General features: G+C 40.8%; 1 protein-coding gene across 1 annotated transcript in view; it reads right to left on the reverse strand.

Annotated features, from left to right (window-relative positions):
- tep1 (telomerase-associated protein 1) overlaps positions 1-11,689 on the reverse strand; it is a 29,955-nt gene extending 18,266 nt beyond the window's left edge. The window contains exons 1-18 of the mRNA XM_069685125.1: positions 11,177-11,689; positions 10,879-11,061; positions 10,593-10,742; positions 9,417-9,581; positions 8,984-9,121; positions 8,749-8,820; positions 7,747-7,874; positions 6,922-7,079; positions 6,476-6,585; positions 6,277-6,355; positions 5,326-5,518; positions 3,923-4,196; positions 3,684-3,836; positions 3,440-3,505; positions 2,733-2,854; positions 2,341-2,406; positions 1,106-1,249; positions 710-1,001 (exon numbers count right to left, since the gene is read on the reverse strand). Of these exons, the coding sequence (XP_069541226.1) occupies positions 710-1,001; positions 1,106-1,249; positions 2,341-2,406; positions 2,733-2,854; positions 3,440-3,505; positions 3,684-3,836; positions 3,923-4,196; positions 5,326-5,518; positions 6,277-6,355; positions 6,476-6,585; positions 6,922-7,079; positions 7,747-7,874; positions 8,749-8,820; positions 8,984-9,121; positions 9,417-9,581; positions 10,593-10,742; positions 10,879-11,061; positions 11,177-11,689 (3,006 nt within the window). The remainder of the gene's footprint in view (positions 1-709; positions 1,002-1,105; positions 1,250-2,340; positions 2,407-2,732; positions 2,855-3,439; positions 3,506-3,683; positions 3,837-3,922; positions 4,197-5,325; positions 5,519-6,276; positions 6,356-6,475; positions 6,586-6,921; positions 7,080-7,746; positions 7,875-8,748; positions 8,821-8,983; positions 9,122-9,416; positions 9,582-10,592; positions 10,743-10,878; positions 11,062-11,176) is intronic.
- Between the last annotated feature and the right edge of the window lie 695 nt (positions 11,690-12,384).

Here is a 12,384-nt window from a genome sequence, read left to right on the forward strand (position 1 = left end):
GTGTTAGGGTTTGATGTATATAATTTATGTTTTTTTCAGAGATAGACCGATATGGTTTTTTCAGGGCCGATACTGATACCGATTATTAGTAGTCAAGGAGGCCGATAACGGATATTTGGAGCCGATATTCATTTGCAGTAAAAGTGAAAATATTGGTGTCAAAATTTTGAATAATACAAACTCCTACACTTAACTTTGTGTAAATGCCTTTAAGCATATTTTTATTAAACAAACAAACAAAAAGCGCAGGGAGTTCCCAGGGTCAGCAGCATCTCTTATAAAGTTAACTGAAAATTTAGATAAATAAATAAATAACTTCCTGAAGTTTTATAAAGTAAATAAAACAAAGTTAAATAACATTTGCAAAGAAATGAACTATTATCGGCCGTCGGATAAAAAAAAAGGCAGATGCCGATATGCGTCAAAATGCCGAATAACGCCCGGCCGATAATCGGTTTATCCCTAGTTTTTTTGTTATAGTTATAACTGTAAAAAATGAATCAAATTAATTAATGAGTCATAAGAATATAGTGCAATATGAGCAGTTCTCTTTACAGGATTTTGTTCTGCATTTGCCTTGAGAATTAAGGCGCGGCAACCTTAATCCCAATTTCAATAAAACAGGTTCTTGCTCATAATAACGTGTCAGTGCGTCCTTTATGTATGTGAGCAGCACTACACATCTCTCATTCATAACAATAACTCTTACCCAGCTGTACTGCGGCAGGTCAGGTAGGACAGGTCTGGGTGGCACATAGCCGTACCTCTCCCCCAGGATTCCCACCAGCATCTGGCTGCGACACACCTCTGACAGGCACAGCTCTGTGGCCCGCTCCGACTCTTCCTCTGTCACGCCCCAGCGCAGCTCCACCTCCTGCAGGTAGAGGCAGTGTGCCGCAGCACGACGCCTGAGCTCTGGGAACACGCTCCGCACCAAGATGTCTCGCTCAGCGTGCATGTCTCTGAAGGTGGAGGAGATAAAGACACGTACGCCTCGCCACCTGAGGACAGAAAAAGGAGTTGGTTTAAAACTATAAACAAAAGGACAGAAGGCTATCAAAGTGTCAAGTAAAAAAACTGATTAAATTAAATTAATAAAAACTACCTTAACTTGGGGCTGGCTGGTATTTGGACGATGTTGTTTGAGGTCAGGGGACCTTTAGCTCCCTCTGGTGGTTGGATCTTGTACAGTTTGTCTAAATGCTCCACATGGTCCAGCAGCCTGGATGATCCTCGTTCCGCCACAAACCTGGTCACATTGTTAAATAAATGGTTAAACGTCATGGGAAAAACCTTCCTTTATTGGAGCATTTGAATGAGAAGATTTTCACCATTATCTTGTCTGTAGGATAATGTGAAGCTACAGCCAGAAGAGATTTAGTGGAGCTTAGCATAAAGGCTGGAGACAGAGGGAAACAGCTAGCCTGGCTCGGTCCAGTGGAACCTAAATTCACCTCCCAGCACCTCTAGAGCCCACTAATTAACACCTTATATCTCGGTTGTTATATCTTCACAAAAATGGAAGTCCAAAAATTACAATTTGCCTTTTTATATGGAGGTACTCTCTATTTACAGATTCTAAATGTAACTTCGCTTGTAGTCCGGGTAATAGTGACCAATCACGTATCAGCAGGCTGAGGCGTATGCAGGAAAAACAGTCGATGTGGAGAGCAAAAACAGGCGGAACATAATGTGCCGTGATGAAAACAAAAATTCAACTTGAGGCCGCCGGTTTAGCTCAGCGGTTAAATCGGCGTCCATATACAGAGTCTATAGTCCTCGATTGCGGCGGCCCCGGGTTCAAATGCATCAGAATTCATCGATCCGACCTCCATTCAACAAATGAGCATTTTAAAAGTAGTTTTCTTCTCCTCTTGAGGACAGACCTGACAAAGCTTCATTTTTAATTTTTACTGCATCATGATGTTGAAATTTCAGCAAACTTGAAACCCGTTAAAGGAAATCACAAGGAAAACGGGTTCTTTTTCTGTAAACAATGCAGCATATGGAAAAGGAAGTCTTGACTGGGAGTCATTTATTGCTATCCGCTGGCTACATGCCCGGCATGTTCACCATTGTCCCCAGAAGCCATATCATCGTCAGACTATAGCCGATGGGATCCGAGATTGCATATGAGGTAACGTGACAGACTACTCCTTGGTAACTTGTTGATTAGCGAGCTTTAGAAATGCTGATAGTTGTACTTTTTTACCTTAAACCTGAGCCCTACTAGTTGTTTCCAGACTATGTGCTAAGCTAAGCTAAGCTAACCTGCCCCTGGGTGTAGCATAGCATCGTAATCAAGCATTTATTGGATCAAAATGATCAGAGAGATTTTACCTGAGCATTTGTTCACTGAAGCCTGACAGGTTCACACAGTTCTTCTCATGGTTATACTCATTGTCTCTGCAAGTAATCAACAAAAAACACAATTATACATTCATCATGACGCGTTAGAAACGGATAGGAAAACAGAAACTAGCTGTGTTAAGAAATGTTGTTTGTGCCTTTAAATGTGTCAACTTGTAAATGTTCTTTTTTCCCACGTTAACAAAAAGATACTAAAAATTACCTGTATCCCCTTAAAGGACTAAGTTAGAAAACAGAGAGGAAAGTATATAATGAAGGTCAACAGTCACTAAGATTGGTTTGATTCCAACTATATCTTCCCAATACTGTCTGGAAGATGTATGAGTTACAGCAGTTACAACAACAGCTAACTGGAGCATTACCGATCTGACAAGAAGATCTGCACCATGAGGGCTTTGTTGTTTATGTCCTTCCGGTAGCTGTTGACGGCCCAGCTGATTTCACTAGTGACCCAGTAGTCAGTTAACAGGATGATGTTGTCCACCTGAGGTACAAATGCATTCAAGGTCAAGGATCACTAGATAGCATCAAGTTTTATCAACAAAGATGGTCAGTGTCAGATGATTGATTTCATCCTTAAACTCAGAGCTACAGTGGTACCAGATTCAGACAAGTTTTAAGGACTTGCACTTCCACTCCATTTAAGGTCGCATTGGATAAGTATTTTAGAACTCTGGATGATGATATGTTGATGTGTGCCATCTACAGGCAAGGGAACTACTGTACTAGCTGCTGCAGTTCAAATAATGTGTCCCCTGCAGGCAAAGAATATTATAATTCAAGGTTTTTTAGCTGCTTTTTTTGTGTGGTTAGGAGAGTAAGGGGAATCCCAGATTTATTTTGTTTTTTTGATATTTATATTTGATTTAATCTCCAAGATTTTCATTTAAATAAATAATCAAGTTCTCAGTTTCTTTCTATTTGGCGGCACCTTATGGTGATAAAAGTCAATTGCGGGAGCACACTTTCGAGATATCCAGACAGTGTTGCATGTGTGATGTCGACGGTTGGCTCCGGTTGTGACTGTTTCAATCATAAAACTTAATGCAGTACGTGGAAATAAACAGACCTTGTTTTTGTTGGTGAACAGTGTGGAGAGAAACGTGCTGTCCTCAGATTCCGTTTCTCGATGTGTCTGTGAAAGAAAAGTATTTATTACCAAAGGAAAAATTCAATGAGCAGAAACGTCACTTAAATCACACGTCATCTGTTACTCAACCAAAGCAGATATTAGACTCGATCCATACTTTACTGATGTTTACTAGAGTTTAAAGTACCTTACGTAAAATGCCATAGAAAAGAGAGGCCCTGACCTTCATTTGTTTCACCACACTCCTGACATTATCCAAGAGAACATCCGACTTCAGCTTCACTTCCTCACAGTTATTCCAAGAGTACACACCGAGCTGACCGTCCTCGGCACTGCTGTGGATCATCAGAGAGAGCAAAACTGCTATCTCCTCCATCTGACAGGATGTAAAAACAAGGAGAGGTTAGTGAAATAATACTTATAATATTTCAGTTCTGATTGTTTTGTGATGCAGGCCCTTACACTGGGAGTGAGCTTGTCCTCCTCCCGCTTTTTCTTCCTTCCTTTCCTCCCGCTCTCTTCCTCTTCTCCCTCCTCGTCCTCTTTTTGCTCGGGGTCGATCGGAAGGCAAAAGTCCTGTTTCTGATTTATACTCGGACTGTTACTCATGGTCGTGGAGAGCAGGATAACGGTCCGTCCAGGGAGCGGCGGCACGTTGTAACGACAGGAGAGCTGCACCGCCGTCTCCAGAGCTTTGCGGTAACGGTCCAACAGAGCGATGGTGTACAGCCTCTCACTGGACGTGCGCAGAGACAAACAGAGACATCACATGACTGACTGTATTATTCAACCCATGAAAATGTAACTTAAGTTTTTTTTATTGTTTTTGTATTATTTTAATATTTTTATTTTGTGATAATTTAAGTACATCTGTTATGAAAAGCATTTTCATGTTTTTTTTTGTTTTGTTTTTTACATCTTTTTTCACTAAGAATAAATTGCGGCCGCTGATAGCTCAACAAATTGCACATCGTTTGCCCCCACTACCTGCTCCGTCTCAAGGTCCGATTTACAAAGCAAATTGCCTTGATGATATTCAAGCGCAAACACGCCCATAAAGTTTTGCAGACCCGTGCAGTCTGCTCTCGTTTTGTGTCTGATTGTGGAGAGGCTGACACTGACACTGACAGATCTCAGCTCCATCCTCATATTGACGATGAGCAGGGAGAGGACGGGGCAGCTCTTTTAACAGTTTATTGTAAAGCCCAGACTCGACAGGTGTTTACTAGTTTAAGTAACTGTCTGTAAAGCAGCTTTATTTCTTGAGTGAGTCCTCAACAGCAGCTGTAATAATCCCTGTCCTGTATAACAGCTCCAGACCGTCTCCACACGGCGCGAGGTGCTTTTTGCCAGGAGGACGAGGCTCTTTTGCATAGAAAGGGGCCAAATTTGTGTAATATGAATCATTTAAATAACAGCACCAGAACACAGAGACACAGTTTGCTCTGCAGCGCACTTTGGGGTGCATTTAACCCTCTTTGAATTAGGGCTTTAGATTCTAAATGTACGGCGCTTTGCTTCACCTGTTCAGTCATTTCAATCTTTTTTCAGGAGAAGAACCAAAAGGTTCCAGGTCACGAACTGGGAACATATTTTCTGCATCAACTACAGACAACAAAAACAACTCTAAGTTTAACATTTAAAAAGAATTGAATGAGGATAATATCAGAAAAGAGCTTAATCTTAGCTATTGAGAATAAAATCATTTTTGTATACAAATATTTTAAAATAGAAAAAGCAATATAATCTAACGTAATGAGGTGTGTCTTATTTGTCAAAGTGAGTGTTAACATGCGACACTGATTTGAGGACACCGGGTCACATGACATGGAAGCTAGTAAACAAAAGCCATTAAGTGTTCATACTTGGCCTTCGTGAGCTGTTCCTTCTTTAGCCGGTACAGGCGATAGATGAACGGCACTCCGAGCGTCACCCTCAGCCTGCTCCTTGGAGTCGTGTCCCACTCCAGACGATTGTAGCGCCTGCTTTTGGGAATCTTCTTCAGGATCCCCTGCAGGATCTCTTTAACAGGGGGGAGGGCCTGCTGTGTGGCCGACGCTAGATGACAGAGAGAGGAAAAGAAAAATGAGTCATCCAAAAATCTAGAAAAACAATCAGGAGATTAATTGACTAGTAGTAAGTAGTTGCAGTAGTTGATGATAGGACTCTTTGCTGTTTTTAAAGACTCAGTAAGTGGTATGTGACCCCCAGTCTTATACCCCTTTCCCACTGAAATTAGTGCGCTGACGCAGGTTTTTCAGACCTGGGAAAACTTGCATAAAGATGCCGATAGGAAATGAACCAGCTCCACAAGCACTATCACATTGACAAAGTTAAATAAAAATGCAATTACAAAAAAAGATGTTTACGATTATGTCCAAGTGAAGTATCCTGCTTTCGGTCTCTTTTTTCCTGCGTCACCGTCTGACGTCACAAACGCGCCCAAAACAGGGTTAGTGAAGATGTTACGGTGGTTTGGTCGCATTCAGTCTATTTATTAAATTTGGCAACAACAAATTTGGAAGGATGCTCGTGCGCTGCTTGGAGAAGTTACCAACGGAGCATAGCATCGTGCCGGAAAGGGGGCGGAAATTAGCATGTCGACTCGGGTTTTGTGTTCCCATCAATGCTGATTGGAGCCTAGGTGATAATTACCCGGGTCAACCTTTCCCATTAAGCAAAAAGCCGGGTGTTAGCGGATGTTAGCGGGTTTTTTGACCAGTGGGAAAACGGCTTTAAAGAGGGGCTTCTAAAAGAGGACATTCTGTTAAATTTCAGGGAGAGTTTTAACGCTCCTTGATGTTTCGGTGTCTCACCCAAAGTGTGAAGCTGCATGACGACTTTGTAAGCAGCGAGGAATCTGAAGGGAAACTGTCGGCTCTGAATAATCGCTTTCTGTAAAAAAACAAAATACAAAGTTACAGAAGGAACTTAAATGCCACATATAAGAGTTTAATTACAATAGAAACATTTTAATAACTATTATCATTCTTATATCAGGATCTATTACATTACCTTATTGGTGAGTCTGCCGAGGATCTTGTTGTGATGAGCCTCGCTGATGCCCTTAGAGATCATGTTCCTCAGGTTCCTCAGCATGGCCATGAATGGAAGAGACTTGTTGTCTGCACAGGGGAGACATTATCCATCAATGCATTTGATCATGGACTGTTTCTTATAGCCGTGTATGTAAATATGCAGCTTATGTCACATTTGAAGTTTGTTGTACTTAATTTGAAACAAGTTTTAACTATTTATGTGTATGAAAGATGACAGGTTATAATGCGTTATATCAAGTGTTCCCAATGATGTGCTCTGGCCAAAAAAGCCTGTGCAAGCTGTGCATCAACAACAAGGAGGGGCTTTTATTGTCTTAAATGAATGGGAAGACCTTGTAAAATAGCAAACAGACAACTGCGAGAAAAATGTCTTGTAGAAATGTCTGTCTGTGCTCAGCAGACCTATGAGCTTCTCCCATGTCGCAGCCTTGTTGCCCTCCTGGCTGAGCAGCCGTTCCCACGTCTCTGGCTCTTTGAGCTTCATTCGCTTCCCAGCTCGCTCCCTGTCCCACACGCCCTTTATGCCACTGCGGTCGAACGTCTTCCGGTCAGTAGGATACCTGGGAACAACACAAGGTCATTTTTTAAATGGAAGCAGGACAAACCCAGAGGAAGAGCTGTTTTAATGTTGGTGCCTCTAGGACAACTGCATATTTTCTCCTTGTTTAGCCTCCTTTTGTCTACTTTTCTACAGTCGAAGCAATGAAGAATAAAATGTTGGACTACAAGTAAATACTCAGTCTCTTCTGAAAAAGTTTGTTTTGGTCTGTAACAAAGAAATCACAGGTTTTGTAACTTACTATGGATGTAAACCGTCTAAATTATATTTTATGTAATAGATAAAAAAAAGATCAGAATCTCCAAGAAATAAAGAAGGCAACATAAATTAAAATCTCAAGTAATGCTTTATCTTAACATCCGTTATTTAGCATTTATAAGCAGAATATAAACATTTAAAACATTTATAATCTAGATCTAAACAAATAATAAATGGTCCTTTCAAGTGGAATGTGTCTCTAGACAGATAACGAATAACAACATAATAGAACCATTTTAATTATATAGATATGTGTATTATGAAGACAACATATGTTTAAGATACTGATTAAGAATTTAAAAAATATTATAAAAATAACCATGTCTGTTGAAGCCATCATTGTTTAAATGTGTGTGTGTGTGTGTGTGTGTGTGTGTGTGTGTGTGTGTGTGTGTGTTTGCACGGCTCACTTTTTCCCCAGGATGGCCATAACGTGTTCAGCCGGTTCTTTGATGTGAAACCTCTTGATCATCTTCTTCATGCTGAACTCGCTTTGCTTTTTATCCACCACCACTTTGCTCTTTTCCTCTACCTGCAACTGCACACAAACACACACAAATACCAGTGTTACATGTCTGGCTACACAAAGATGCGTCTGCAATAACTATAACATTTAAAGGCAGAACTTTGAAGAGGTTTCTTCTTACACACCAAGACAGTGGATCTTAAACTTTTTATACCAATTGTTCCTTGAACTATATGCAGTTGGCCCATATCCACATACAAAACAGAGATGGATTTAAGCTTTCATGTAAATAAATGTCTGTTAAGTCACTATCTATCGTCCAATGAGGTAACACAATGGTGATTGAGCCTATGGCCCACTGATGAAAGCCTTAGCATTTGCAGTATTACAGACTGGGTGTCTGTGGTGTCTTTCGCGGAAAAAATCTCAAACGACGCCCAGTTAGTGACGCGTTTTCCATCAGCCAGCAGTGGTTGGTCTGCCAGAGAGAGTAGGCGGAGCTAAGCGGCTGCTTTTCTGGTCAAGGCAAAGTGTTGCGAGTAAACAGTAATCTACTACGGCTGAACAAACAAAGAAAAGATGGATGACTACAGATACAACTTCAACAATAAGTGAAAATCCAAAGAAAAAGAAACAAATTCGACGCTCAGATGAAGGCAAACAGTCTGAAAAGGAAAGCGACCGTCAGCGAGGAAAATCAAGAGTTACAACCGAAGCCAACCGTGGACACACACTGACACACATGCACCACTGTCTGGATATCTAGGAAGTGTGCTCACGCAATTATCGTTTATCATAGGTGCCGTCAAAGAGAACAGAAAGATTAGCAATTTAAACCTCTTAAATCAACTAAGGCAATAATTCATTATACAAGTAACTTGAAATGTAAAAACATCCAAAAGCCACATTTAATGACAAAATAAAGAAGTACTTTATGTTGACTTACAAACTTTTTCAGCATAGATTCATCCGATCGCAGCAGGTTCGCCCACTGTTTCAGCTGCTCACTGCTTGGTTTCTGGAAATCAAACAAGCAAATGTGTTAGAAACGAAAGAGTGATTAGGAGAGGCCATCTGAGGCATGTGTGGACTGAGTGAAATGAGTCAAATGTTCTGAAAAAGATGCGACATAAAGTAAAAAACTAAATAAAAAACTGAGGTTAGAAGGAACCGTCCTGTACCTTGCCTTTACGCCTGTTGCGGCTGTGTTTACAGCGGTGTTTGCGTGTGTTGTATTTAGCCAACTGGTACTCGTTGAACTGTTTGAACTTGTCGACCATCGCCTTCTTCAGGCACATCGGCATAGAGTGGCTGAAGCACTGGGAACAGACAAACATGGTGTTAAGACTGTACAGAACGAGCGCTGCAGAATCTAAGAGTGCAGCCCTAGTGCAATATCAAAGTGCAGGTTCTATTATGTTTTGATAAGATAAGATACTTTATTGATCCCCAGAGGGGAAATTCGGTGATAAGCATTATAATAAAAGAATGTACCTCTGCAAATTAAAATGTGATTAAAAAACAGATCTTTCCCACTAATCGTGCATCATTTTACAATTGTAACAGTCAAAATAACTTGCCATATACTGCCGTATATTGATCACTAAAACTTACTGTACTGTAGATTCGGACGACTTCCAGCCAGTCTGAAGGCAGCTGCACAGCAGCACAGAAGTATCTGCGGACATGAGACTTGGTGGAGGGCAGATTCGCAGCCAGAGCCAATAAGAAGTTCGCTGTTATGCGGATGTTCAGCTCCTGGCGGGTGTAAACTGCCACCTTGATGGTAAAATAAAGAACAAGCACACTTTTAGCAGCTGAGAATGGTTAAAACACTTAAACTGTCGTTCTGTGTGTCTCTGCTTTTTTGTTTGGACCGTACCAACTTAAGATGTTGATGTTTTGATTACTGAGAGAAGATGAATAACTTGTTTGTCTGACTGAACCAATGACTGTATATATAGATGGACGCCGCGTCTCCATCTGCTCCCATTGTACGAAATTGATGCCAAAATAGCGTTTAAGGAAATATAATGATAGGCATTGGGTAAAGTGGATCACTGACATGATTACGCATATTTAGCTTTTAACTTCAGGTTCACACATGCAGATAGGAAATTTGTGTCTGTAACTTAAAGTAAATTGAAAATATGGTGGCACAATTTTTAAAGCTACTGTGAGGAAATTTCGGTTTGTGTTGATTTTGGCGCCCCCTGTGGACAAAGCCGCACCTCTTATCTCTTTGCTGATTTTGTCCTCTACATGCTTAAGTGGTGGTTTTTAACAAATTATCTCATCCTGCTTTCTTTATATTATATATATTATTATGTCATAAGTATCGCTCACTTTGAATTTTTGCCCTGGAAAATGTAAACAAAGGCAGCGTGCAGTTAATCACTTATTCTGACACCCACCCTCCGCCAGCAGTTTCAGGCATTAAAAATAACTATATAGAAATAATCAATCTTGTTGCTGATGGTCTGGTTTGCTTTTGTAGGTCATATAGTAATCAGAAATATTTTCAGTCAGTTTTGTAACCAGATAAAAAATCCTCACAGAAGCTTTAATTATTTCTATTTTATATCAATTCCGATGAAATCTCTGATAACAGGTAGTGCTACAATCGTTTTATTCTGCGTGTTGGTTTGACCATTATAGCAGTGAAATAATATCACAGAGGGGTTGAAATATTTCCACTACAGGTTAAACAAAAGTTCTGGAGCTAAAATCCAGTTAGTGAAACATAAAAAACATAAATAGACTCTAAACAACATAAACATGCATACACACCTTGAGAAGAAACTGAGGGTCAGAGACAGAAATGTCCTTTGCCAGGTTCATGATTCTGGTCCAAACACTGTCCTCTGAGTCCCAGTCCTTCTCGCCTGGAGGTTTGAGCTTATTGACCAGGGAGCAACACACGTTGTTCAGCAGGAGGTTCTGAGGAACAGATAGAAAGAAGTTATAGTCATTTTAATGAACACATAAAACAAACAGGGATAATATTGTTCTCTAATACTAAACTTGCAGATATTCAATCTATGACAAACGTGTTGTCTTAAGTATTTTCTCCTACTTTTTTATCCTTCAGCTCCTCTTCAATCTTATCATTTCCCCTGACAAGCTCAGCAAATTCCTCCTGTCTGATGTCCAATGCTTGATCGAGTTCCTGGTTGCCAAAATCAGTTCCAAGGACAGCTAAATTCATGCTTCCATCCTCCCCCTCTTCAGACGAACATTCATCCTCCTCAGAATCAATCTGAAGCGGAAGAAGTCACATGAAAACAGAAATATCGCCAAATGTGACTGAAAATGTGACTGTTTAAGCTTGAAGACAAAATGGGGAAAAAACAGAGAAAGAATATTTTATGTACCATGCTTAAATCTTCAAAACAGGACTGCATCACTTCAGATGTTTCCTCTGTGCCTCCATCTCCTTCATCGTCGATCTTCTGTTCTCCACCCAAAACATGAGTGAGGAGTGCAGGAGGATGAGCAAAGCGACTGTTTGCTAGGGATGTGGAGAGCAGGGATTCATTAGGAACAGATGTATAAGAGGTCAGGGGAAAGGAGAGAAGAGGTGACTTGCTCTCCAGGAGCTTGTTCTCTGTGCTGAGGAGAGAAGAGGTGAGGGAAGGTGAGAAGGAAGAGGGAGAGAGAAGAGAGGATGAGGTGGAAGACAGACTGGAGGGCTGGAGAGAAGGGCAAGAGGTTGGTTGTGTTGCAAGGTTCAAAAGTGGGGATATGAGCATGGAGGTCTGAGTTAGGATCTTGTTCTCCAGACTCGGTGGAGCGTAGTTGGAAGACAAACTACCCCCACATGTGGCCTGCTGCTGCTGCTGCGCTCCTCGAGCCACATCTCCCTGCTGCAAAGTCAGCGCCCTCATCTCTGTCAAGACAAAAACCCACATATCAATCAAACCTGAGCTCCACCTCTCAATCACAAAGACCAAGTGTTATTATTGAGCCAAGCAGTTGAGCAGCATTTCTTCAACTGTTTGAACAGGCAGTTGTTAAGGGCGTGTTGCTCGGCTGAACGCATCCATAAAAAGGGAGCAAAGTCTGTAAACAATCAGTATACACGCCTCTTCACAGTGTCATTGGACACCAGGGGAATCAATAAAGATTAATGCAAACTTACAAATACAATACAAATACTCTCCCACATTACTGTATGTTTTCGAGACCAAATTTAAACTCTTACTGAGCCAGGAAGGTTTGAATTTTGTCAAGATATAGGTTTTTAGTGTTGCAAGCCATTTTTCATGTTTGTAAAGCAGTATTTTACTTCTATTCTTAATTATTAGACAAGGTGTAGTTAAATCAGGCATTCAACAATCAAAAACAAATTCATAACACTACTAGAAAGTCAAGACAGGCACAGGGTGGTTACTAACATATATGAATTGAACTGTCACATTATTAACATTCAGAATTAGTCAGGATGTTTCGTTGTGGCCTACTTCAAGTTCTCTGAAATGACTCAAGTTTGAGTAGGTGTGGTGGTTTGCAAAGAACACCAAGTAAGATGAAAAGAACTTACCGCAAAACCAGTAGATAAGCACTGCTGCAAGCGCTGGCT

This window comes from Semicossyphus pulcher, unplaced genomic scaffold (assembly GCF_022749685.1).
Source record: "Semicossyphus pulcher isolate SPU_LCO1_2020_fin unplaced genomic scaffold, fSemPul1.0.p SCAF_7, whole genome shotgun sequence".
Classification (NCBI taxonomy): domain Eukaryota; kingdom Metazoa; phylum Chordata; class Actinopteri; order Labriformes; family Labridae; genus Semicossyphus; species Semicossyphus pulcher.